At 44.9% G+C, this 25,793-nt stretch overlaps 2 protein-coding genes across 8 annotated transcripts in view; one reads left to right on the top strand and one right to left on the bottom strand.

Moving 5' to 3' along the window:
- Positions 1–9,204: 9,204 nt before the first annotated feature.
- klf2a (Kruppel like factor 2a) lies at positions 9,205–11,748 on the top strand. The gene is made up of 3 exons (XM_072660097.1): positions 9,205–9,461; positions 9,674–10,619; positions 10,768–11,748. Exons 1-3 carry the CDS (start codon positions 9,390–9,392, stop codon positions 10,941–10,943), a joined length of 1,194 nt encoding a protein of 397 aa, XP_072516198.1. The 5' UTR covers positions 9,205–9,389; the 3' UTR covers positions 10,944–11,748.
- Positions 11,749–21,158: 9,410 nt separating this feature from the next.
- The window catches only part of eps15l1a (epidermal growth factor receptor pathway substrate 15-like 1a), a 44,572-nt gene continuing 39,937 nt past the window's right edge, over positions 21,159–25,793 (bottom strand). For 6 of the 7 annotated variants that reach the window (XM_072659757.1, XM_072659759.1, XM_072659762.1 and 3 more), the window contains one exon: positions 21,159–25,610. In XM_072659757.1, the coding sequence (XP_072515858.1) occupies positions 25,464–25,610 (147 nt within the window). In that variant the 3' untranslated portion in view covers positions 21,159–25,463. The remainder of the gene's footprint in view (positions 25,611–25,793) is intronic. The other variant, XM_072659763.1, reaches the window with a different exon arrangement.

Genomic DNA, 25,793 nt, shown 5'->3' with positions numbered 1-25,793 from the left:
GTGATTCCTTCAGGCCTTCAGCACATTAGCTCAGACCCACTGTTCAATCTATCTGTCACTGTCAGCTTCATTAACCTTGATATAAAACTTAATAAGGGAGAAAAATGGCTGACGTCAGTCAACTCCATGTCCAGTTCCCCTGCGAGGAAATCCTCTCCTCTGCTGAAATTACAGCCCCACAAAAATGTGCGACACTTTTCATTCTTTTTTTCCTCTGCGTTTGAGTCAGTGCCTGGTCATCGCTGGGCTATCCTGTCCTGATTGGCTTTGAATGGGCCCGCGTGCAAGCAGGAAACGGAGCCAGGCCGGCTTCCTGAACGCAGCAGAGAGGAAAGCCTGTGATAGGCGAAGGGGAGTGGGTTAAAAATAGCCCCGCTATATAAGCCCTGGTGCAGGATCCCATTCCGGCTCTAACTCTCACTCGCTCTGCTGCTGGCTGGATGCTCAGTTTCCTTCTCCTTCGAAAGCGGGCCGCCGCTGCCCCGCCGCGAAGAAAGAGCAGGTGTTTCCCAGGGGGTTGACTTAAGCCACAAAGTATGCATGACACTGGATAACCAGCAGGCAAAGAAGGCTTTTGCAAATAAACTCACAATGCTGAGCACAGTGCTGGAAGATCCCTCACTTTCAACATGATGTTTCACCAGGAGGCCAGACGTAAAGGCCTGTACGAGCTCGAGCTTTAGCACCTTTCAAAAGTACTAAAAAGTACCTTAGTAACCGACTAGACTCAAACATGTAAATCATTTCCACATGAATGAAGCACATTTACTATATGTCCAAATGTTTGTGGACACCCCCTCTAATGAATGCCTTTAGCTACTTTAAGCTGCACCCATTGCTGACACATACACACAGCTTGTCTAGTCCCTGTAGAGAAGTACTGCCAATAGATTAGGACTCTCTGGAGCAGATAAACATCATGAACCTGTTGGCACCATGCTGCCTAAAGCCAGGCGTGGGCTAGTAGAGGAGTGTAAAGCCCCCCAGCAGCATTAAGGAGCTGTGGGGCAGTGGAAGAAGAACTGTGTTCTCTGGAATGATGGTGGTGGTGGTGCTCCATGCAGTACTTTTGGGTTGAGTTGAAAAGTTGGGGATGATAAGATGGGGTGGAAAAAGAGAAACTCTTTTTAATACCCTTGATTTCAGAAGAAAGAAAAAATGAGAAGTGTCCCAATACTTTTGTCCATATTGTGTGTATTACAGTTCAGTACTGACTCTCTTTCTGCCCGTGTTTGACAGTAAAGTGAGCTTTCAGCATTAGTGCTACACTGGTGAAATGTCATACACCTTATTAACACAAAGCCTGGGTCACTGTGTATCTGACCTGCCTGGGACGATGCGTTAGGCCATTGTAAAGACAGGAAAATGGGCCATGTGGTGTGAGAGAGGCAGGCTTAGATTTCCAAACGCAGATAAAGGCTAATCCCAGCCATGGAAGGCTGTTCAATAGCAAATCCCCATTGACTGCATCGTTCTGTTCAAGATGTGTATCTGGAAAAACAATCTGTAAAGACTGAAACGACTCTGTGTTCCCAACGCTCACACGGAGAAGAGTGAGGAGTGGACTTTACAAGAGGTAAAAGTGTAAATTATATAGTCCACTCTATAATATAATGTCATGCACAGTGTAATCATATAGTGTAAGAGTGTAGTGTAAGAGTGTAGTGTATAGTGTATGAGTGTTGTATATAGTGTAAGAGTGTTGTATATAGTGTAAGAGTGTAGTGTATAGTGTATGAGTGTTGTATATAGTGTAAGTGTGTAGTGTAAGAGTGTAGTGTATAGTGTATGAGTGTTGTATATAGTGTAAGAGTGTAGTGTATAGTGTAAGAGTGTAGTGTATAGTGTAAGAGTGTAGTGTATAGTGTAAGAGTGTAGTGTAAGAGTTTAGTGTATAGTGTATGAGTGTTGTATATAGTGTAAGAGTGTAGTGTATAGGGTAAGAGTGTAGTGTATAGTATATGAGTGTTGTATATAGTGTAAGAGTGTAGTGTAAGAGTGTAGTGCAAGAGTGTAGTATATAGTGTAAGAGTGTAGTGTATAGTGTAAGAGTATAGTATGTAGTGTAAGAGTATAGTGTGTAGTGTACGAGTGTAAATGTGTAGTGTAAGAGTGTAAGTGTGTAGTGTAAGAGTATAGTGTGTAGTGTGAGTGTAAGAGTGTAGTGTAAGAGTGTAGTGTATAGTGTGTATTGTAAGAGTGTAAATGTGTAGTGTAAGAGTGTAAATGTGTAGTGTAAGAGTAAGTTTGTAGTGTAAGAGTATAGTGTGTAGTGTAAGAGTGTAAATGTGTAGTGTAAGAGTATAGTGTGTAGTGTAAGTGTGTAGTGTAAGTATAGTGTGTAGTGTCAGAGTATAGTGTGTAGTGTAAGAGTATATTGTGTAGTGTAAGAGTGTAAGTGTGTAGTGTAAGAGTATAGTGTGTAGTGTAAGAGTATATTGTGTAGTGTAAGAGTGTAAGTGTGTAGTGTAAGAGTGTAAGTGTGTAGTGTAAGAGTATAGTGTGTAGTGTAAGAGTGTAAGAGTATAGTGTGTAGTGTAAGAGTGTAAGTGTGTAGTGTAAGAGTGTAAGAGTATAGTGTAGTGTAAGAGTGTAAGTGTGTAGTGTAAGAGTATAGCGTGTAGTGTAAGAGTGTAAGAGTGTAGTGTAAGAGTATAGTGTGTAGTGTAAGAGTGTAAGAGTATAGTGTATAGTGTAAGAGTGTAAGAGTATAGTGTGTAGTGTAAGAGTATAGTGTGTAGTGTAAGAGTGTAGGAGTATAGTGTGTAGTGTAAGAGTGTAGGAGTATAGTGTGTAGTGTAAGAGTGTAGTGTAAGAGTATAGTGTGTAGTGTAAGAGTGTAAGAGTATAGTGTGTAGTGTAAGAGTGTAGTGTAAGAGTATAGTGTGTAGTGTAAGAGTGTAAGAGTATAGTGTGTAGTGTAAGAGTGTAAGAGTATAGTGTGTAGTGTAAGAGTATTTTGTGTAGTGTAAGAGTATAGTGTGTAGTGTAAGAGTGTAAATGTGTAGTGTAAGAGTATAGTGTGTAGTGTAAGAGTGTAAGAGTATAGTGTGTAGTGTAAGAGTGTAAGTGTGTAGTGTAAGAGTGTAAGTGTGTAGTGTAAGAGTATAGTGTGTAGTGTAAGAGTGTAAGAGTATAGTGTGTAGTGTAAGAGTGTAAGAGTATAGTGTGTAGTGTAAGAGTGTAAGTGTGTAGTGTAAGAGTGTAAGTGTGTAGTGTAAGAGTATAGTGTGTAGTGTAAGAGTGTAAGTGTGTAGTGTAAGAGTGTAGTGTAAGAGTATAGTGTGTAGTGTAAGAGTGTAAGAGTATAGTGTGTAGTGTAAGAGTGTAAGTGTGTAGTGTAAGAGTATAGTGTGTAGTGTAAGAGTGTAAGTGTGTAGTGTAAGAGTATAGTGTGTAGTGTAAGAGTGTAAGTGTGTAGTGTAAGAGTATAGTGTGTAGTGTAAGAGTATAGTGTGTAGTGTAAGAGTGTAAGTGTGTAGTGTAAGAGTATAGTGTGTAGTGTAAGAGTGTAGTGTAAGAGTATAGTGTGTAGTGTAAGAGTGTAAGAGTATAGTGTGTAGTGTAAGAGTGTAAGAGTATAGTGTGTAGTGTAAGAGTATAGTGTGTAGTGTAAGAGTGTAAGTGTGTAGTGTAAGAGTATAGTGTGTAGTGTAAGAGTGTAAGTGTGTAGTGTAAGAGTGTAGTGTAAGAGTATAGTGTGTAGTGTAAGAGTGTAGTGTAAGAGTATAGTGTGTAGTGTAAGAGTGTAAGAGTATAGTGTGTAGTGTAAGAGTATAGTGTGTAGTGTAAGAGTGTAAGAGTATAGTGTGTAGTAAAAGAGTGTAAGAGATTGTATAAATAAACCACATTACTCCAACACATTTTCTCTCTCATTTTCCTCTCAGTTTTCCGTGTGTTTGTCCGTACAGTCCGTTACTCGTTCAGCTGCAACACGTGAACCTGAATCCACTTTGTGCTAAATGGGAAAGCTGCCTCTGGAATGTACAGGTTCCCACCTAACCATGCACCGTCCCACCACAGTCAGCAGCCTGATGTCTAATTGCCGTCTAATTGCGTGTGCCATCAGTCAGGTACATGCTGTACAACAGAACACTGCACAAAGGCCTCTCCCTGAAGTCTCACAGTCAATACGGTTCACTGCAGTGATCGGGAGCGGATGGCCTTTTATGTTACGGTCAAGTGAGGGGATTTAATAATTATGATATTAGAACAATTATCATTATTAAATAATATTTTGTAATTAGCTCAAATAGTGTTTTGATCTTTGCAACGTGTGCAGAGCAAGATCAAAGAAGCACTCTGACTGATCCTGTTACTATTACCTGAGTCACTACCGCAACATTAGCAACAGTCTGGTCTGATCATGCCCTGCCAATCTGCTGGCATCTCTGCAGGGTGACGGACTTGTATGATATGTAAGTCTGTATATTTAATAACCTTTGATCTTTTAAAGGCCTCACTCTCATAGCGGCATGACTTACAGAATTAGATTCATGGTGGTTAATGAAACATAAGCGCCGGCACCAGATATCTTCGTATGTCACGTGGGCCGACTCTGTTGTTCTCTTGGTCTCAGCGAAAATGCTAAAACTTCAAAAGTCAGAGATGCAACAAATGCTGTCACGAGCATAACCTAAAAAAAAGGAATTAGTGAAGGGTAATTCCACCGATATTGCAACATTTCTCTATTATTCAGTTATTAAGAGCAGAAAGGTCACCAAGGGTCACCACAGGTCATGCAATACTAATATAAGCGCATACTGTCATAAAGCAAATATAGCCATTATATCCAAAATGACTCCAGAACCCCTTGTCTCTTCTATATTTACATTTACATTTATGGCATTTAGCAGACGCTCTTATCCAGAGCGACTTACAAGGTTACTCATATTACAGAGGTGGGCCAATGTAGTGTTAGGAGTCTGGCCCAGGGACTCTTATTAGTGTAGCACAGCATAGTCACCCAGACCGGGAGTCGAACCCCAGTCTCCCACATGGTGTTGCTGTAACCCAGTGGCAGGTAGTGGTGTTATCTGTTGCGCCACACCAACCACTATATACATAGTTCTATATAGTTTTATAATTTTATGGCTATTGTCACTCTCACAGAAAAACCTTGTATCTCCAAAATGTCCACTTTCAGTGTTTTCAGTGAGGCACTTTCAACAAAGTAGAAAGCATTTCTATTGGTCCATTTATCATGAAATCATAAAAAAGTGATATTTTGTGTTTATCTTGACTATTTATCAAAAAACAGCTGCCAGATTCAAATGATGTCAAATTAAAAAAAAAAAAGTTTTTGGACAGTGTGCCTGGTTCCTCTCACCTGCACTGTGTGTAATTCTGACACAGTAAGTTACCATAACAGAGTATTTCACACTACCCCCCCCCACACACACACACACACACACCACCACCACCACACACACCAATGGCTTTGTTTACATATTAACCCTTTAATCATGCTGAAACTCTGAACTCTGCTCTTTCATTACAAACTTATTGAAGGTAAAATACTTCAAATTAAAATGATTACAATTTATATATAAATATAAATATTCAGGAAAGTACAAATGCATCTAAATGGACGATTACTAATCTCTGCTTATCCCTAATCATTAGTGCTACCGTTAATAACCCAGTAATAAGCCCAGGCTTCAAAGGGTTAAGCCACCTGGCTATAATGCTAATGGCCCTCCAGTAGCCATCAGTTCAGTGTTACCCCAGAGAGGGGAGACAAGCTCCCCCAAACAAACTCATTTAATGTCGCCTGATTGCCTTGATACCTGCCCCCAAACAAAGCCCCCCCTGCACCCCCCCTGCACCCCCCCTCTGCACCCCCCTCGCCGGCCCGTGCCTTTTGCAAGTGAATGGGCCTTTAAAGGCCTGATGGCACACTCGCTTTGTGCGCAGCTCGCTGTGTGAATAGCCGCTGATAAACGTGGCGCCTGCTGGCTGCGGGGCTGCGATGCAAATGACACGAAACGGAGCCCAAACTCCGAGCCCTGCTCTGCACTGCAGCTCCTCCTGCTCCTGCAGGTGTGTGGAGGGGAGCAGGACGCGCGAGGAGGGAGGTCTGGACTGAAAGGAGGAAGGAGGTGGATTAATATGAAGGCCTGCAGCAGCTCTGGAGCAGCTCTGGAGCAGCTGGTGAGCGCGCAGTGCGGAGCAGGCGCGTGACGCACGGCTTATTAACGTTCATTAGCAGATTATTACTGATAATTAACGCTCAGGTGTTTGGCTGTGGTGGTGGATCTCTCTGAGAATTGCTACTTAACACAGTTCAGAGGTGCAGTGATTCCGTTCCACCTTAAATAGTGAGAAGAACAGGAGTCTAGAACCTGGAAAGAACTTGACTCCATGACTGTCCACTGAGTTCAAAGCTGGTTCTGTAAGGAAGGTTCTTTAGGGAAGGTAATGGTTCTATATGAAAACACAACTCATTAGAATGTTTAAATGGTTCTTTACCTCATAAACTCCTAAAAATAGGGTTCCAAAAGGGTATTTTGGAAGGATGGTGGTTGTAGGTAGAACCATGACACAGCAAATAAGCTAGAACGTTTAAGTGGTTCTTTGCTTTGCTATATGGAACCACAACAACTCCGGGAACCATTAGAATGTTTAAGTGGTTCTTAACCTGGTTAAACTCTTAAAACATAGGGTTCTATAAGGGTACTGTGGAAGGATGGTGGTGGTACGTAGAACTATGACACAGCAAATAAAGAGCTAGAACGTTTAAGTGGTTCTTTGCTTGGTTAGACTCTTAAAATAGGGTTCTATAAGGGTTCTTTAGTAAAGACAATGGTTCTATATGGAACTACAACAACTCCGAGAACCATTAGAATGATTAGGTTGTTCTTAACCTGGTTCTATAGGGTTCTATAAGGGTTCTTTGGTAGTTCTTTGCTTGGTTAGATTCTTAAAATGGGGTTTTATAAAGGTTCTTTAGTAAAGGCAATGGTACTGTATGGAACCACAACAACTCAGAGAACCATGAGAATGTTTAAGTGGTTCTTAACCTGGCTAAACTCCTAAAATAGGGTTCTATAAGGGTACTGTGGAAGGATAGTGGTTGTACGTAGAACCATGAAACAGCAAATAAAGAGCTAGAATGTTTAAGTGGTTCTTTGCTTGGTTAGACTCTTAAAATAGGGTTCTATAAGGGTTCTTTTGTGGTTCTTTGCTTGGTTAGACTCTTAAAATAGGGTTCTACAAGGGTTCTTTAGTAAAGGCAATGGTACTATATGGAACCACAACAACTCAAAACTCAAACCATGAGAATGTTTAAATGGTTCTTTAACTGGTTTAACCCCTATAAGGGTTCTTTAAGGGTTCTTTAGTAAGGGCACAGAACCAAACTCAAAGAACCACATTTATATTAATATTTGATTTAAAACAGATTATTTTTAATGTTTTTGCTTGTTGATCTTGTTTCTACTCAGCGATGGAGGCGTGTCCAACTTTCAGCATCCCGTTCACACACACACACACACACACACACACACACACACACACCCACGTATTTAATGCCTTACTGACTCATTCAGATTTAAATGCAGGAGACTGACGTGTGATGCAAATAATAACAGCTGGAAAAGCAGCAAATAGGACCCTTCATATTCACAGCATCAGTACTGACCACCAACACACACAAACACACACAAACACACACTATGTAAATATAGTTACCTCTCTATTTGGTGTCTTTCAATTATTTCCACAATTTCAGGATGAATAGACCAATAGAAATGCTCTAAAATGTTGTTGTTTTTTTGTCGCTGTTTATATAAATATATATAATATATATATATATATTATATATAGAGCATATATATATATAGAGAGAGTCATAAGTATAAATAAATATATTATACACATATATATAGTTCTGTATAAAACCGTGTCAACTCAAGGGGTTCTTTGCCTGGGTCCTCTCTTAAAAGGAGGTTCTTAGCAAGTGCAGTGGTTCTGTATAAAACTCAACTCCAGGGGTTCTGGTGTCTGGTTGAACTCATTGGGTTTGGTTCTGTTTGTTTAACATCAAACGGGTTCTGCTCTTTGATGGAGGAACTACTGTAGTACTGTTCCACTGTTGCTTCTTGTTTTGAGCCTCAGACTGGTGAGACTGGTGATAGCAGTGAGACTGGTGAGAGTAGTGAGGCTGGTGAGGGTAGTGAGGCTGGTGAGGCTGGTGAGGCTGGTGAGAGTAGTGAGACTGGTGAGAGTAGTGAGGCTGGTGAGGGTAGTGAGGCTGGTGAGGCTGGTGAGGCTGGTGAGAGTAGTGAGACTGGTGAGAGTAGTGAGGCTGGTGAGGGTAGTGAGGCTGGTGAGGCTGGTGAGGCTGGTGAGAGTAGTGAGACTGGTGAGAGTAGTGAGGCTGGTGAGGGTAGTGAGGCTGGTGAGGCTGGTGAGGCTGCTGAGAGTGCTGAGACTGCTGAGACTGGTGAGAGTAGTGAGACTGCTGAGACTGGTGAGACTGGTGAGAGTAGTGAGGCTGCTGAGAGTAGTGAGACTGGTGAGAGTGGTGAGACTGGTGAGAGTAGTGAGACTGGTGAGAGTAGTGAGGCTGGTGAGAGTAGTGAGACTGGTGAGAGTAGTGAGACTGCTGAGAGTAGTGAGGCTGGTGAGAGTAGTGAGACTGGTGAGAGTAGTGAGACTGGTGAGAGTAGTGAGGCTGGTGAGGCTGGTGAGAGTAGTGAGACTGGTGAGAGTAGTGAGGCTGGTGAGAGTAGTGAGACTGCTGAGAGTAGTGAGACTGGTGAGAGTAGTGAGACTGGTGAGAGTAGTGAGGCTGGTGAGAGTAGTGAGGCTGGTGAGAGTAGTGAGGCTGGTGAGAGTAGTGAGACTGGTGAGAGTAGTGAGGCTGGTGAGAGTAGTGAGGCTGGTGAGAGTAGTGAGACTGGTGAGAGTAGTGAGACTGGTGAGAGTAGTGAGGCTGGTGAGAGTAGTGAGGCTGGTGAGAGTAGTGAGGCTGGTGAGAGTAGTGAGACTGGTGAGAGTAGTGAGGCTGGTGAGAGTAGTGAGGCTGCTGAGGCGCTCTTCGTTCACTCGCTCCCCCTTCAGTCACTCTGTGTTTTATACCCTAGCTAAAATTAGGGACGCCCAGCACGTTTTTCCTCCGCCTGCCCTGATTGGCCGAGCCTGGCTGACGCGCTACTTATAAGCCACCAATCAAGAGCGCTCCTGGGTTTGAAACGTCAGGTTGGAGAGAGGCGCAGAGCAGAGCTGAGCTGAGCAGAGCGCAGGAGAGACTGAGCTGCGCGGAGAGCAGCGGAGCCTCTGTTACCTGTTCAGAAGAGGGACGGGTTTGGAAAGCTGAGCGTTTCTCGAGTTTCTCTCCTTTTCTTGTTTATCTCGAACCTCTGGACTCACTGGACCGACTGGACATGGCCTTAAGCGGGACCATTTTGCCCTCCATCTCCACTTTCGCCGCGCAGAAGGAGAAATGCTGGGAGAGCGTGAGTGTCCTTTAGCGATTGCAGGTGTTGTTGTAACCTGTAGCCTCTCGTGCCCTGCGTCTCAAACCGCAGCGCGTGTGCTTGGAAGTGATTTGAGCGCGAGCTCACCGCATGTGTTTCACTTTTGGCTCGTGCATGTTGTGTGTGTGTGTGTGTGTGTGTGTGATCAATGCATTGACTCCTGTTGCATGCTCCTGTTGTGTTTTACGCAGAGGTGGAAGGACGACCTACACCTGAGCTGCTTGGCTGACCTGTCCTCCAGCCTGGACGGCGCCCTTGTAGGCAGACACCAACACCACCAACACCACCACCAACACCACCACGACGACGAGGATCTGGACAAGTACCTGGATCTGGAGTTTATCCTGGCCAACACAGCCGCCTCCGAGAACGTCCCCTCGGTGCCCAGCATGGGCATGAGCATGGGGGTCGACTACAGGATGCCTGAGGGTAGAAGCGGCTATGCCAGCACCCCCACACCGGCCAGCTCGTACCCTTCAGCAACCGAGCTAGGAGCCTCTCCTCCCGGCTACAGCGCCAGCCTCATGGCCGAGCTGCTGCGCTCCGAAGCGGACACGTACTGCTCACCGCCGCCGCCAGCGCCACACTCCAGCCACATCCAGGGCCGCTTCATGGTCAGATCGCCCCCCTTCCCCACTCAGGACATTACCGTAGACGCCGTGAAAGTCGAGCCGTGCGTGGACAGCTACGGACCCGTGCTGGGAATGGTGCCTAAGATCAAGCAGGAGGCGTCCAGCACCGGAGCCTGCATGAGGGCGTACGAGCAGCCGATGCTAGCTCACTCTCCACAGGGCTCCGGCAGCATGACCCCTCCGCTCAGCCCCGGGGAGATGATGCACCCCGACTGCCAGGCTCCGATGTGCCGCTCGGTGCCCTTCCCGTCCGGATTCCACACGAGCTTCCCTCCGCAAGCGCAGCTGCAGCTGCCCTACCCCGGCGTGGCGATGCCTAGCGCCGGCCAGAGAGCGCTGCTCACCCCGCCCTCCTCGCCGCTGGAGCTGGACGCCAACAAGCCCAAGCGTGGGCGCAGGACCTGGCCTAGGAAGCGCACGGCCACGCATACGTGTACATACGCGGGCTGTGGCAAGACGTACACCAAGAGCTCGCACCTGAAGGCGCACCAGAGGACACACACAGGTAAGAGATTCTCACACCTTCCTGATCACTAGCATGGCTCAGCTGTGGTGCTGCTGCAGAGAGTACTGCTCTCTGGACCCGGTGACCCGGTGACCCGGTGCCCCATTCAAGTCTGATCAATTGTCTTGGTTCTGTCTCCTTCTTCCAGGTGAGAAGCCCTATCACTGCAGCTGGGAAGGCTGCGGCTGGAAGTTCGCCCGCTCCGACGAGCTGACCCGCCACTTCCGCAAGCACACCGGCCACCGGCCCTTCCAGTGCCACCTGTGCGAACGTGCCTTCTCCAGGTCCGACCATCTGGCCCTGCACATGAAGAGGCACATGTAGGAGTGGAGAGACTTTCCCTGGACCAAAGCACAACGAGCTATCAACATCAAGACACATGCTGGGGGAGGGGGGGGGGTTCTTTATACCCTCAGCTATTCAGTATTCGTTGCGATAGACTCTCTAAAGAGGCAAAACACCAACAGACTGGACACTGTGCCATGGTGCCATGGTGCCGCCCCTCCCCCCCCCCTCCCAATGACCAAGGTGTTTCTTTTTTCAGTCGTGTAGCTGGTACTACTTTCTTCATGGACAAAAGCATTTGCTTGTTAAGGAGCTTTAAAAAAAAAAAAATAAAAAAATAAGTGCGAAGCCACTTTGTACTCGACGTTAGACTGGACGACGTTAGGCTGGACCTACTACCTACACCTCCGACGCAACTGGAATCGATCATCAGAACAAAAACAGTGCCTTGTTTTTTTTTATATTCCGTGCAGGCTTTACATCTCAAGTGCCATAAATGTGCTCAACTTCTCAATGTCTTCAACTATCCCCCAAAAAAAGAGAGAAATAAGCTTGTAGACGATGTTTTTATTGTATTTCTTTTCTAAGACGGCCACAAAAGTCACAAGACTGAATGTTTTGGCTCGACTTGCTTGCATATTACCATGTAAAATCAGGGTCTTTATTTTTTAAATGGTTTCTACGTGTTTTTTAAAGTGTATTCCAGACTGTCCCGTGTCCAACTGGACACGACAAGGGCTATAAATGTGTCTTCGGAACAAAGTCTTTCGACTTGTACATAATTTATGCAATGTAAATAGTGTATTTACTGTACATATTAAACTTAACTGAGATATCTACTCTACTGTGTTTTGGTTCTGGACTTCTTCAGGGTGGCCGGAGCTGGTCTGGTGGATGCTGAGGGTTTGGGGTTTGAGGGAGAACGTGCCGTCCACCTCAAGGGCAGGACTAGAACTACAAACATTACATTTAGTCATGTCTGGGGAGGCAGAGGGGTGCCACAGTGGAGGAGGTGGGGGAGAATACAAACTAGAGGGTTGAATAAAGCTCCAAGTTGAGCTCAAAAGTTCTTGAATGCAAGAATTCCTAGCCAAACGAACGCTGACGAATTGCTTATCCTACTATCCTTAAAGCATTTTTATGCTACGAAGATGTCCCAGCGTTAAAACCAGCACACAAAGGGAGCCCAGTCTTCCAGAAGCTGTAAACAGAAGAGCACAGCCCATCTTACACCTATCCTCTCTCATAATAAGGGACATCCAGCCAGTGTATTTGGGTCACAGGACACAGGATCCTGTCCAACAAAGACAAGCGGCTCTCACAGTCCAAGTGCTCATTAGTGTCTGATGTTGTCTGGTGGTTCTTCAGGGTGTTGTGTTAGAACCTCTGTGAAAGCTCTGAGCGCTGAGCTCTGAGCGTCAGGTCGGGTTTGTGTGCGCAGTAAAGCAGAAACGCAACACCTTTCACGACTAAGAGATACCAGGCGATATCGCATCAAGATCGCGGTGCTATTTTGAGGGAAAAGAGGAAACGCAACCGTGTGAGTAGCTGGCATATTCACTGAGGCAAAGGAGCAACATTTTCATATCACTTTAAGCCTGTTTTCAGATCACTTTTCAGCCTCGCAGCAGAATCTGAGAGGTCGGCCAGGCCGGCCTTCTGCCTTCCAAGCCATTCCACCAAACTGGCCTCCAGTGACTGGTACCTACAGCACTGCTTATTTATGGCCTATCTTGATTTCCTTGCTGCAGAATTAGCTGATTTTGGGCCAACCTGAAGCTCAAACTGTGTGGGCTCGGGGAAACACACTCACACACTCACGTTTTCGGACTTTTTTTCAGATCCGAAGCCTCCCGAATGAGCCGAAGTGCTGTTTTGAGGCCTTAAAGTAAAGAAGAATCAGTGGCCTAATTACTAATTAATTGTAAATAAGAGGAAATCTTATAGTTTAAAATTTGAGCGACTTCTGAAGCAACTGGAACACAGATGTTTGAGTAAACACTGCCAAATAAATTAATAATAAATAAATAAAATAGTTAAATATATAAAATTATATAACATTAATATCAGCTTTGATAGCTTTCTACCTTCTATAGGTCTCCAACAGATCAAAGCAATCAGCCAGCTTCAAAGGGGGGGGGGGTTGTGAGATGATTGGTCTGAAGGCCCATCGCATTTTCTGGATATTTTAGACGACAAGAAACGACAAGAAAGTAACACCAAGCTAACAGGGTTTGTGGAACTCCTTTTGGAGCTATAAAGATCCCGCTGTAAAGGTTCTACATCAGCGAGGTTCTTTAACACTGCTCCTGGAGAGGGTTTGGCCTTGGATCCAGCGCTAATCCACCCCACCTGAGTCAACTAATAACCCCCTCAGAAGGTCTTGAGTGGCTGAATAAGGAGTGTGAGACTTGGGTTTGAGCTACCTGCAGAAAGGGTGGCTCTACAGGAGGAGCTATATATTATATATAGAAGCATCTACTAGCCTTTACTAGAGAACCCTTGAAGAAGCCGGTTTTTGAAAAGCAGTTCAGTGAAAGTTAAACGCCTCCTTCTGCTGGAAACTGCACTTTCAGGTTGTTGTGAAGGGATAACATCATTCAGACGCAGCCGATGACAGTGTGCTCACCCTGGCTCTGAGCCAGTGTGGATCTGTCATGCAGAGAGATTAGATTGAGAATCATCCAGGGGTCAAAGCACAAGTTCTTCCCATATGTTTCCCTTTTTCTCCCAGTTTGGTTCTGCCAGTCAAACCACCCGTTTGTAACGTCCCCAAGCACTAGCCATGCTGCCGACCTGAGGAGGGTGAAGCCTTAACCAACACGATCTCACATAGAATCGACCATTTGACCTTTTTCGCCTGTCCACTAGTAGTGCTGTTGAGCAAAAATGCACACAAACACACACACACACACACACACACACACACACACACACAAACAAAGAAGAATTGATCAAACTGTGCTGGGAGATTGTGGTTAAGACAATCTTGCTGTTTATGAACTTTTTGGGGATGAAAAAACAATGGGCCGAAATGCCTGGAGAAACTGTAAGGATCATTTCAGTGGTTAAAGGATAGAATAAGGGTTAAGATTCAGGTTAGATTTAGGTGTAGATTAAGGTGTAGGTTAAGGTTAGATTTAGGTGTAGATTAAGGTGTAGATTAAGGTGTAGATTAAGGTTAGGTTCAGATCAGGTTTAGGTGTAGTTTAAGGTGTAGGTGAAGGTTATGTTCAGATCAGGTTTAGGTGTAGATTAAGGTGTAGGTGAAGGTTAGGTTCAGATCAGGTTTAGGTGTAGACTAAGGTGTAGGTGAAGGTTAGGTTCAGATCAGGTTTAGGTGTAGATTAAGGTGTAGGTGAAGGTTATGTTCAGATCAGGTTTAGGTGTAGATTAAGGTGTAGATTAAGGTGTAGGTGAAGGTCAGGTTTAGGTGTAGATTAAGGTGTAGGTGAAGGTTATGTTCAGATCAGGTTTAGGTGTAGATTAAGGTGTAGGTGAAGGTCAGGTTTAGGTGTAGATTAAGGTTAGGTTCAGATCAGGTTTAGGTGTAGATTAAGGTGTAGGTGAAGGTTAGGTTCAGATCAGGTTTAGGTGTAGATTAAGGTGTAGATTGAGGTGTAGGTAAAGGTCAGGTTTAGGTGTAGATTAAGGTGTAGATTAAGGTGTAGGTAAAGGTCAGGTTTAGGTGTAGATTAAGGTGTAGATTAAGGTTAGGTTCAGATCAGGTTTAGGTGTAGATTAAGGTGTAGGTGAAGGTTAGGTTTAGGTGTAGATTAAGGTGTAGGTGAAGGTTAGGTTCAGATCAGGTTTAGGTTTAGATTAAGGTGTAGGTGAAGGTTAGGTTCAGGTCAGGTTTAGGTGTAGATTAAGGTGTAGGTGAAGGTTAGATTCAAGTCAGATTTAGGTGTAGATTAAGGTGTAGGTGAAGGTTAGGTTCAGGTCAGATTTAGGTGTAAATTAAGGTGTAGTTGAAGGTTAGGTTTAGGTGTAGATTAAGGTGTAGATTAAGGTGTAGGTAAAGGTCAGGTTTAGGTGTAGATTAAGGTTAGGTTCAGATCAGGTTTAGGTGTAGATTAAGGTGTAGGTGAAGGTTAGATTTAGGTGTAGATTAAGGTGTAGGTGAAGGTTAGGTTTAGGTGTAGATTAAGGTGTAGGTGAAGGTTAGGTTCAGATCAGGTTTAGGTGTAGATTAAGGTGTAGGTGAAGGTTAGGTTCAGGTCAGGTTTAGGTGTAGATTAAGGTGTAGGTGAAGGTTAGGTTCAGGTCAGATTTAGGTGTAGATTAAGGTGTAGGTGAAGGTTAGGTTCAGGTCAGATTTAGGTGTAAATTAAGGTGTAGTTGAAGGTTAGGTTTAGGTGTAGATTAAGGTGTAGGTGAAGGTTAGGTTCAGATCAGGTTTAGGTGTAGATTAAGGTGTAGGTGAAGGTCAGGTTTAGGTGTAGATTAAGGTGTAGGTGAAGGTTAGGTTCAGATCAGGTTTAGGTGTAGATTAAGGTGTAGGTGAAGGTCAGGTTTAGGTGTAGTTTAAGGTGTAGGTGAAGGTTAGGTTCAGGCGTAGATTAAGGTGTAGATTAAGGTGTAGATTAAGGTGTAGGTGAAGCTACGACAGAAGGAGAAGACTGTAGAAAGGTTTCTCAGGGTTCCTCCTGTTGGACAGTCCTGCCTTTGGGCCCAAGCTTAACCAAACTGACCACTTATGTCCCACAGTCCAAGACCGTCCAAAAGAGCACCAACCAGGCTCCAGCAGCTCTCATCCGGCCGGCATTGTTTCACACACGTCATATTTCTTCGGCTAAAAGGTGGGTTCGAGAAAACAAGGGCTTTGCTCCTGAATGGAGAAAGGTCAGCCGCTAAAGACAAGCACATTGTGTGGAGCAGAGGGGGGGGGGAGGGGGTCTGGAGTTGGCCTTGTGGAGTTGTATGAAGCCCTGATCTGAACGCATGTGAAAGTGCCACCAATGCCAGCGGTAACGGGGTTCTCTGGGACGGCTACTCCCTTAGCAAATCTAGACTCAATAAATAAAGACGGTGCCATAGGAGAACCACTTTTGGTTCCATATATATATATATAGATATAGGTTCTACAGTCGTACACATCTCTATTACAAATATTGGGCCTCATTTACCAACCGTTCTTAGAAAGAAATTTCCTAGAAAGCCAGTTCTCACAAAGACTCTCGCTGACAATCTCCAGCGTTTCCTTATGTGGGATCTGTTCAGTTTTGGAGGACAATGGGATCCATGTAAAGAGCTGAGAACAATTCTGTTCTTTAAAACACATCATGAATCCGACCCAGACCTTCTGCTCCTGGACTTCCCTCAGGAACAAATTTAAGCAAGTTCTAAATGAAGCCCATTTTCCTATCTGGAAGCAAAGGTGGTTCTTTTATGGCATCACTCACATCAAAGCACCACTAGAAGCACCTTTATCTTTAAGAGAACGGCTGAAGGGCTTCGAGTTACAGTTATCTCCTGCCTCTTCCTCTGGACAGGGTCGGAATGCCATGGGACAAGTTTGCCACCTGCTGGAACTCCACTGGAAGCTTCCCAACATGTGTAATCAGTTTCAGCCACGGCCCAACGCTGAGACAGAGGTGTCAGCACGATCCTCCTGTACGGCCGGACTTGACGCCCCGTGTCAAATTCTTGAACCCATCATTCCAGCGTGGGCCGGAGCCAGCAGCAATTAAACTCTCGCCGAATGAAAACATCTCGAGGAGGAGGTGATGACACCGCGTGTCGTCCTTTTCTGCACGTCACTGGTGTAGCGTAGCAAAACAGAGCCAGCAAGGCGATAGTCCCCGCGGCTGATGGAAAACCACACTGGTGTGACAGCATAATGGAGGGCGTCCATCTGGCTCCCATTAGCCGGCATACCTCTCTCGACAGTCCGGTTGGAAAGCACCAGCATTTCTGTCTGTACCACAACATCCCCTGGGCGGCATTACTCTGCGGAGAGAGCCTTCGCTCCCAGGCCCAGCTGATTAAATACGCCGAACTCAGGCCTGGTCTGGAACACCTCAAGAGCAGCCCGATCTCAGATTAGGCCTACAGCATGGCGTGCTGCGTTAAATCAATACTCCATCACAACCATTAGTTGTGTTAAGGGCAGGTTTTAAAAACATGGGTTCCTTCTTCTCGAAGCCAGCTGCCTTCATGTTTATGTCCATTAAGGCCTCGCTCACGTCCAGAGCAGTTCAGAACCGATCAGGTTACCTGCTGTGACATATACTGGGCCGATATCCACACCCCTCCACGGACATGTTTAAAACACACTGCATCCACAATATAATATAACCACCCCCCCAACTCCCCCACCCCACTCATAGCACACCTGCATCCCCTCTATTGTACACGGAATACCCCCTTATTTCCAAGAAGCTTGTGCGAACACAGGAAAACCAGCAACACTGGGGTTAATAAATACACCAGGTGTATTTATCTCCGGCACAGCCCAAACTGAGGTACGAGCGTAAAGGGACGGTTGTCTTGGATTGGGACGCTTTAGGACAATGCTCTAATTAGAGGCGCCAACAACACGGTGACCATAGTCGTTACTGAAACTATAGGGGTGAATTAAGAAATGAGGGCGTAATAAGGGTGTAATACTGGTCAGATGTCCATTATTACACCCTTATTACGCCCTAATTAAGCCAATAAATCGACCCCAGTGTTTGTAAACAAACAGGCTGGCGTAGTTCAGGCTCAATAGCTCACACTCAGTGCATTACATGGCAGGAAACTGTGGCCTGTTTCCTGCCAGACCCACACTAAAAGCTAAAAGTAGAAGTGGAACGTTTTGGTGGTTCTTCAGTTGAAACTCTGGAGGAACCTCTAAAGATGCCTTTAGTTCTGAAAACCTTTTTCTTGAAGGTTCCCTCCACAGTTCAAAATGGAAGAACCACCAAATAAAGTGTACTTGGGACAGTGAGTAGGGGTCTAGTGAGGTCAGAATGATAAAGTTATACGTGGTCGGTGGACACAACAAAGGCCTGGTGAAAATGATCAGCTGTTGCTAGTGCCGATGGTACCCCAGCACTGAACAGATCGGGTTCCCATTTTCCAGCTTCCAAAAGCAGTAGAGCTGAACCCAGTGATAGGAAAGTGGCACCAATGCCATCGGAAATGGGGTTCTCTGGGACGGCTACTGCCTTAGCAAATCTACACTCCAAAAATAAAGGTATAAGGTACCGCAGCATCCGGTCCAACACGACCAGACTCTGCAACAGCTTCTTCCCCCAAGCCATCAGACTTCTCAACTCCAGAGACTGAACTGATGTTTTTTTCTGTTCCATGCACACACACACACACACACACACACACACACACACACGCACACACACACACTCTCTCTCTCTCTCTCTCTCTCTCTCTCTCTCTAACCATTTACCCTCAGAACAATATGGGAAGCATTTTGCACTAATAACTTTACTACCTCACTGGACTAAATATTTATTGCACACTGCATAATTTGCACACTACCCCTAATTTATTTAGCGGTTCTTTGAGTGATGCCATAGGAGAACCACTTTTGGTTCCATAAATATCAATGTTGTGAACATTTAAACTGATTAGAACCTTTAAATCGAGTCTCTTGGACGGTTCTACAGTCGTACACATCTCTATTACAATCATTGGGCCTCATTTACCAACCGTTCTTAGAAAGACATTATTTAGAAAGTCACTTCTCACAAAGACTCTGGCTTTCTCCAGCATTTCCTTATGTGGAATCTGTTCAGTTTTGGAAGGGAAGCACCAGTTTGCAGAATGCAGTGGTCAGCACCTTCAAAAAGTGCTCCAGATACCACAGGACTATGCAGTGTCTTGCTGGGTCGGGGATGTTTTGGAGATACAAGGGGAATCTGCACAATATCAGGCAGGTGGTTTTAATGTTATGCTTACTGGTGTGCATCCCAACACACCTGGGTTTCCACTAACAGTAGATTAGGGATACAGAGAGGTAGGTAATAGTGTGATAAAATGCACTACCGTGTCCAAATGTTTGTGGACACCCCTTCTAATGAATGCCTAGTCCTCTTAGAGAAGTACTGCCAATAGAATAGGACCCTCTGGAGCTGATCAACATCATGAACCTATTGGCACCACGCTGTCTAAGGTGTGGGCTGGAGGGGTAATAAAGCCCCCTCAGCAGCATTGAGCTGTGGAGCAGAGGAAGAAGAACTGTGTTTTCTGGGATGATGAGGTGATGAGGTGGGGAGGTGATCATTTTCTTGTCGCTGAATGCAATCAAGTCCTCACAGCAATGTTCCTCCTCCAAAATCTAGTAGAAAGTCTTCTTCCCTGGATAGTAGAGACAGTTACTCCAACAAAAGCAGGATCAGCTCTTTTTAAATCAGTGAATGAGCCAGCGTCCCTATACTTTTGTCCATTTAGTGCCTCATTTGGCGAACAGCAGGCCTCAAACATCCTAGAAGGTATTCGACTGCGGCCTGTTTTAAAACAGAAAAGCAGCTCAGTTATTTATTCTCGGTTACAAGGTCGGCTCTCTGGGTCCGAGCCCAGCAGGAAAAGGGTAAATAATTGGGGAAGAACGCAGCGCAAGTAAACATCAGACCCAGAAATTTGGAAGGTAAGCATTTCTACCTCCCCACCCGGGTCCCTCCATTTTCATTTCCCCAACTGCACCGGCCGTGCATGTCAAGTCAATAAAAACCTAACGTGGAATTTCCTGTTAGTTCATACCACTAAAGTCAGCGAACATCAGCAGAGGCAGCTGCTCGTAGTTTTCAGGATCTGCTGAAAGTCATAACTCTCTGAAGTGCCCGCAAGAAGCTTGAGTGCTATTCCCACTGGGTCTCCATGAGTGCAGTAAAAACGGGAAAATAAATGACAGGACTTCCCTGCTAAGACTTGAAGACAATTTCTGGAATAGCTTAAAGCTTATACCCCGATCTGCCATAACATTAAAACCACTGACAACTGAAGTGACATGAATAGCACTGATGATCGGATTCCTGCGGCTCCTGTCTGTCGAGGAGTGGATCTACACATTGGGCCGCGAGTCAACAGTCGGTTCCTGAAGGTGATGAAGGTGTTGGAAGTTGGAAGAATCTGAGACACTTCGAAAAGAACCGAACTGTGATGTTCTAGATAGACGACTGGGTCAGAACATCTCCAAAACATCAGCAAGCAGGTCTTGTGGGGTGTTCCCGGTGTGCAGTGGTCAGTACCTACCAAAAGTGCTCCAAGGAAGGACATAACCAACATACCTAAACACTGTAGGCTCATTATTGCTCATGGAGGCCCCGCCCTCCACACAACTTACTTACTGCCTTGGTGCCAGATACCACAGGACACTTTCAGATGTTCTACAGTGTTCTTTGTCATTGTATAGTCATCTAAAGCTAAACTAAATGGACAAAAGTATTGGGACACGCCTCATAATGATTAAATTCAGCTGTTTGATTTAGTTCAAATTGCCACCACAGGTGTTTAAATTCATATCAGCTGGTGAAATTTCCTCCCTCCTAGATCTTCCTCCATCAGCTGTGAGTGGTGTTATTATTGAACAGTGGAAGAGTTTAGGAGGAACAGCTCACAGAGAGCAGCTCAGCCACAGAGTGTCTGTCAGACCACGTAAAGTTACAGAGCGGGGTCAGGGCCGAGTGCTGAGCTCAGAGCAGAGTGCAGAGAAGCCTCCAACTGACTCAGTAACTGCAGAGCTCCAGACCTGCTGCTGCTGGTAGAGCAACTCCATATGAATGCTTATATAATAAAGAATGTTAGAAAAGTTCCCATAGGTGTAATGTGTAGGAGCCCTTCCAGCTTCAAGTACGGCTCGGCTCGACCCGCCATCCTTTAAGATCCACAGAAGACGAGCGTCCAGACTGTTTTCTGTCCTGCACCGAAGTGGTGGAACGAACTTCCCCTGGGTGTCCGAACAGCAGAGTCCAACACTCGCTGTCTTCAAACCCAGACTGAAGACCCTCCTATTGGGCGGATATTAGAGTACTATGGTCTCCATATTGACTTGTGTTGTGTAGTAGAGTCTAAGATTAGAGGAGCTTTAATTTTAGTCTATTTAAACTAGCTGAGGTTCTTCTTCAGTGAACAGTGAAGCTCTTCTGTAAGTCACTCTGAATAAGAGCGTCTGCTAAATGCAGTAAATGTAAATGTCCCAATACTTTTGTCAATTTAGTGCATCACCAAATTAGGATTTTTTAACATAAGCATCAGACTCAGACTCAGCAGTAAACCACAGTAAAGTGTAAAATAACCATAAGGGACACATTTATGTATCTGAAATGGTGTAGTTTATTCTATGAAACAAGGGAGCACATACTCAGCATTGGCTTTTTTTTTCTAGTGACTACCAATGTTTGCAACCTTTAAAATGTTTTAAGTTACACATCTGGAGTTATTCATGTTTTATAGGACAACTAGAGCAGATGTCATATAGATCTGATGTACTTTCTTTGCTTTTAAAAATGCATTTCAGTATGACGATTAATCGTTTTTCTGTTATCTACAGAGGTGAGGGTCTAAGGCAGGCCGAAAGGAACGCGCTCCGCTTCAGAGCTGTGGGTCATTCACCTCAGTGTCTGATGTGTAATACAACGACATTTAAAATGCTCACATTCAAAATAATAATAAAAAAAAAACAATAAAAGAACATCAAAAGTGGATGTAAAGAGTCGAAATGGATTTACAGACTTTTCAACACACAAATAAAAATATACAAACTATTGCACAATGGAGGTATCGGAGACGAACGAGTACAGCATGAGTGGACACCTACGAAAACCAGACGTCTGTCTGAGAGCGTGGCGAAAAACGTGAGGCTCTTTTTTCGACTCCAAACCACTTTCGGGTTTAATTCTGACCACTGTAAGACAGCCCAGGCTCTGGAACCTCGCGGTTTTCTGCACACGCGTTAAGCTTAGTCATGACCTTTGCAGTGCTTTTAGTGGAGGGCGACCTGTAACAGGGTGGTAGGCCAAAAAAAATAAAAAAGTAAAAAAGGAGCCCAGCGTGTTCCTGGGGGTGCAAAGTGGTTAAAGTAACACTGTTAAATAAAGCAATGCTAAAGAACAAAAGAAAGGGAAGAAGGAGGGTCAAGCAGCTACTTCTGAGGAACGTAAGAAAGACGCGAGAACGCCCCCCCCCAAAAAAACAAACAAACAAACAAAAAACGGAAACTTGAGCAACTAACATCTGTCACAGCTTTGATAATCGGTAGTTATGAACAGCATAAACCTCTGCACTCTGAATATCAGCCACGGCAGATGTGGACCGAGCTGGCAGATGTTTACCCTACCTACGTACATCCTCATTCCAACTTAAGAGTAAAGTATGGATGGTCTTAGCTTGGGTGAGAGAGATGAAATCACTTCCAGACCAGGAGTATATTATCACTAGACAACCGGCGAGACCACAGGATTACACACGCCGGGCAGTACCACCAGCACCACCACCGTACGGTTCAAGTAAAATACAGTACAGAGTCGTTTCAGCGACGGAACCCAGAGCAGGGGTGTTCTGATCTTAATACTGAAGAGTTTCGGCTTTGGGGGGGGTGGTTGAGGGGTGGATGGAGGGGGGTCTGCTTTAGCATAAACTGTTGTTTATAAATATACAGTACTGTGCAAAAGTATTGATACCTCAAAAGCTGTTCATCTACACGCAGTAGTAGGTTCCGCCATTCCCTGGCTGAATGTAAATGCAGAGAGTGTTCAGTGCGAAGCTCGAGCGACCATCTGCTAAGTTACTTTTACTGTTATAGTAATTATTCATTTTTATTTGTTTACTTTATCTATTTTGTTATATTAATTTAAAAATCGTCACAGGACACTCATGCCGTACTGCCACTATGACCCGAGGATCGCTGGTTGCTGGGTCATGCTGCCTGCTATCAGCAGCCGGAGCCTGAGTGAGCACAACCGGCCTTGCTCTCAGTTCCACTCTTTCTCCCCACATCACTTCAGTGTGATGCTGATCAGCACAGGTGTCTGTTAGCCAATGCATCAGAGATGGGTACCCGGAGCGTTCCTCCGAGCGCATTGGTTGCCTGGTGATGTTGCACATTAGAGGCGGCGGCTGGTCAGAAGTATACATGTGGTAGGAGGTACATTTTTTACAAATAAAACAAAAATAAGAAATGAATGGCTTATTAAATTAGTATTTTCCTTTACTGGTTTAAATCATTATTCTATTTTACTTTTTGCCTTATAGCTAATTTGTTACTTTTATAGTTGTTTTATCTGTAATTTTTTTTTTTTTTTTAATTATCGTATTGCTACATTGCCAAATTAGGGTTTCCTTAAATTAGGGTATTCTCAAGATTAAATTAAAAGATTGACTGATTGATTGATTAATTTCAAGAAACCCAAACCCAGGGCAGTCAATAGATTATTTGTTCAGGAAAACACAAATAATGGAATAAAAATGCAAAAAAAAAAAAAAGTTAAAGAGTAGTTTTCTATTCTTTAACCATGTTAACCAATACCAAACCTCTTAAGGTGCCAAATGTTGTCTGTAATTATTATCCAATATCTGGTTTGGCTAATCAGTGCTATGCAAAGTCTATATCATTATTTATTTATTTGTTTGTTTGCTTGTTTTTTCAGATTTTACCAGCCAGTTGTGCTCTCTCTGACTCCGGCTGCTGATGCAAGCAGCATGATTCAGGATTCGAACCAGCGGATCACAGTAGCAGCGCATTAGATCATAGTGGCACTCAGAGCCCTATTTCTACTGTATGTGTTTTCCCAAGCAAAACCACGCTCGCCACCCAGATCAGTGGTTTAAACCGCTTGCTTGGGTGCCGAAGACTTCTGCACAGTACCTTATATCCGCAGTCCGGAGGACAGGACAGTTACAATTTGATCATTTGTTTAGAGGGGGTTTGGGGGGGGGGTTGGTGTTGTGCTTATATGGACTGGTTAGCACCGTGATCTGTCCAACCTGCACAGTTTTCCAGACACCTAACAGTACTGAAAAAAACAAAAACAGACCTGTACATTTTGTTCCAGTTGTAATCAAGCAGCTCTTTCCCACACTGACCAAGAGCTAAGCTTCTCGTAGCTTCTTAGGGAGGCAGATTACAGTATCTGATGTTATTGGTGTGCACATCTGCTGATGGCAATGTTGATACACTTCCACCAACACTCATAAAGAGGCTGTTTACACCTCACATCAACACGCGGCACTGGCCTATGGGTCACGTTCAGCCAGGTGTTAACACATCCAGGGCGCACTGGGACTGGATTACGATCATATCCCTCAAACCACACTTGGAGGTGGTCAGGGACAGATCTTGACCACATTTGACGCAAGTATTAATGCATCCTGCAGCACAGCCTTCTTCCCTGCTGATGCAGATGATTTACGGCCTGTTTTTGAGTGGGACAGTTTCCCAAAAGCATCTCAGAGTGGTTGACTAGGGTTGGATTTCTAAGCTGGACATTCCCAGCACTCCCACACCACACCAATCAGGGTCCCTGGGCAAAACTCCTAACTTTACATTAGTCGATCTGTGCCACTCTGGGTAAGAGCTTCAGCCAAACGCCTTGAAGATGATGAATCAGGTGTGTCCAAACTTTTGACTGGTGCTGTATAGCATGGTATAGCATGTAACATTTAGGTCATACATGCAGTAAAATAAAATAAAAAATGCAGATACATTAACAAACAAATCAAATATTGCACTGTCCGATTCTGATACCGTCCCGCATCCCTACTGGACACACTGAAATCCCTTTAACCTTCGCCGTGTACCACCCCAGATAACATGCCCATGTGAGGCCTGTATGAGGAACCTCCATGGGTTCCACACTGGCCCTACATATGGATGCCCACAAGGTTCCAAACAGGAGGGGATAAACATGGGCCCCATCTGAGTTGTACACATTGTACACACTGGGCTGAGATGTGAGATTAGGGTGGGCTGAGTCCCAGTAAAGCCCTAAAACCCACCTAGCCGGCGTTCCACCCATATGAGCCTCACACGAGCATGCTGGCTGCGACACAGGCCTGTGTGAGGTACCATGTGATTCCACACATAGAGAGGGAGCAAAAACAGAGACGGATGTTAGAATACTTCAGATATGGATTCTCAGTCATTTCTCATCAGCTTCTTTAGCACTAGTTTCTTTTTCCAGTAAAACGGTTATGGAGGGGCTTCATTAACCAGACTCACCATCTATGGCTCGGTTAACAGGTTCACTGGTTTGATACACACTCGTGAATGACCACACACACACACACACACACACACATGCACGCACACACACATACATACATACACACATCAACACCTTAAATAAACTATTTCTGTCGGTCAGAGTAGTGCAGGTTAATGCAGTGCATGTAGATGAACGTGGGTCGCCCCGTATTGACAGGTCACATTAAAACATGGGGGGGGGGGGCGTTTAACTGGTGAGAACTCCCTCATTACTTTTTTTTCTTCTTCTTCTTTTATACACTCCCATCCCCTGCACACACAACTCGCTCTCTCACACACACACACGCATACACACATACACACGCTTTCCTCGGGTCAGTGGCGTGAGGAAGGTGCGTGCGAGGACAGGGCGGTCAGGTGTTGGACATTTCGGCCTTGCTGAGGGCGATGGCCAGCTCCAGGTCTTCCTGCTCTTGCTGCCGGAGCCTCTTCAGCCGCTCGCGCTCTGCTCTCTCGCTCTCACGCTTCGCCCACTCCATCTGCTGCGCCTCATTACCAAACTGACGGAGAGACAACAAACCACAGGGGCGCGCGCTGTCAGTGCCAGCTTACACAATCGTTTAGCTAAAATGAAAGTAGCCACTGATATCTAGAGCACATCATCGTTCTGCCTTTGCACAAGCTAGAAAACATCGCATGTAGAGACAAGCTAGACAAGAAAAGAGAGACAATGGTCATCTAAA

Source organism: Salminus brasiliensis, chromosome 17 (assembly GCF_030463535.1).
Source record: "Salminus brasiliensis chromosome 17, fSalBra1.hap2, whole genome shotgun sequence".
Classification (NCBI taxonomy): domain Eukaryota; kingdom Metazoa; phylum Chordata; class Actinopteri; order Characiformes; family Bryconidae; genus Salminus; species Salminus brasiliensis.
This window is presented reverse-complemented; position numbering and strand designations above follow the sequence as displayed.

Excerpts from the sequence above, each read along its gene's own strand:
- klf2a (XM_072660097.1), top strand. The coding sequence starts at position 9,390 with ATGGCCTTAAGCGGGACCATTTTGCCCTCCATCTCCACTTTCGCCGCG. Across the intron at positions 9,462-9,673 it reads AGGAGAAATGCTGGGAGAGC|AGGTGGAAGGACGACCTACA; the intron begins GTGAGTGTCCTT and ends TGTTTTACGCAG. Across the intron at positions 10,620-10,767 it reads GCACCAGAGGACACACACAG|GTGAGAAGCCCTATCACTGC; the intron begins GTAAGAGATTCT and ends TCCTTCTTCCAG.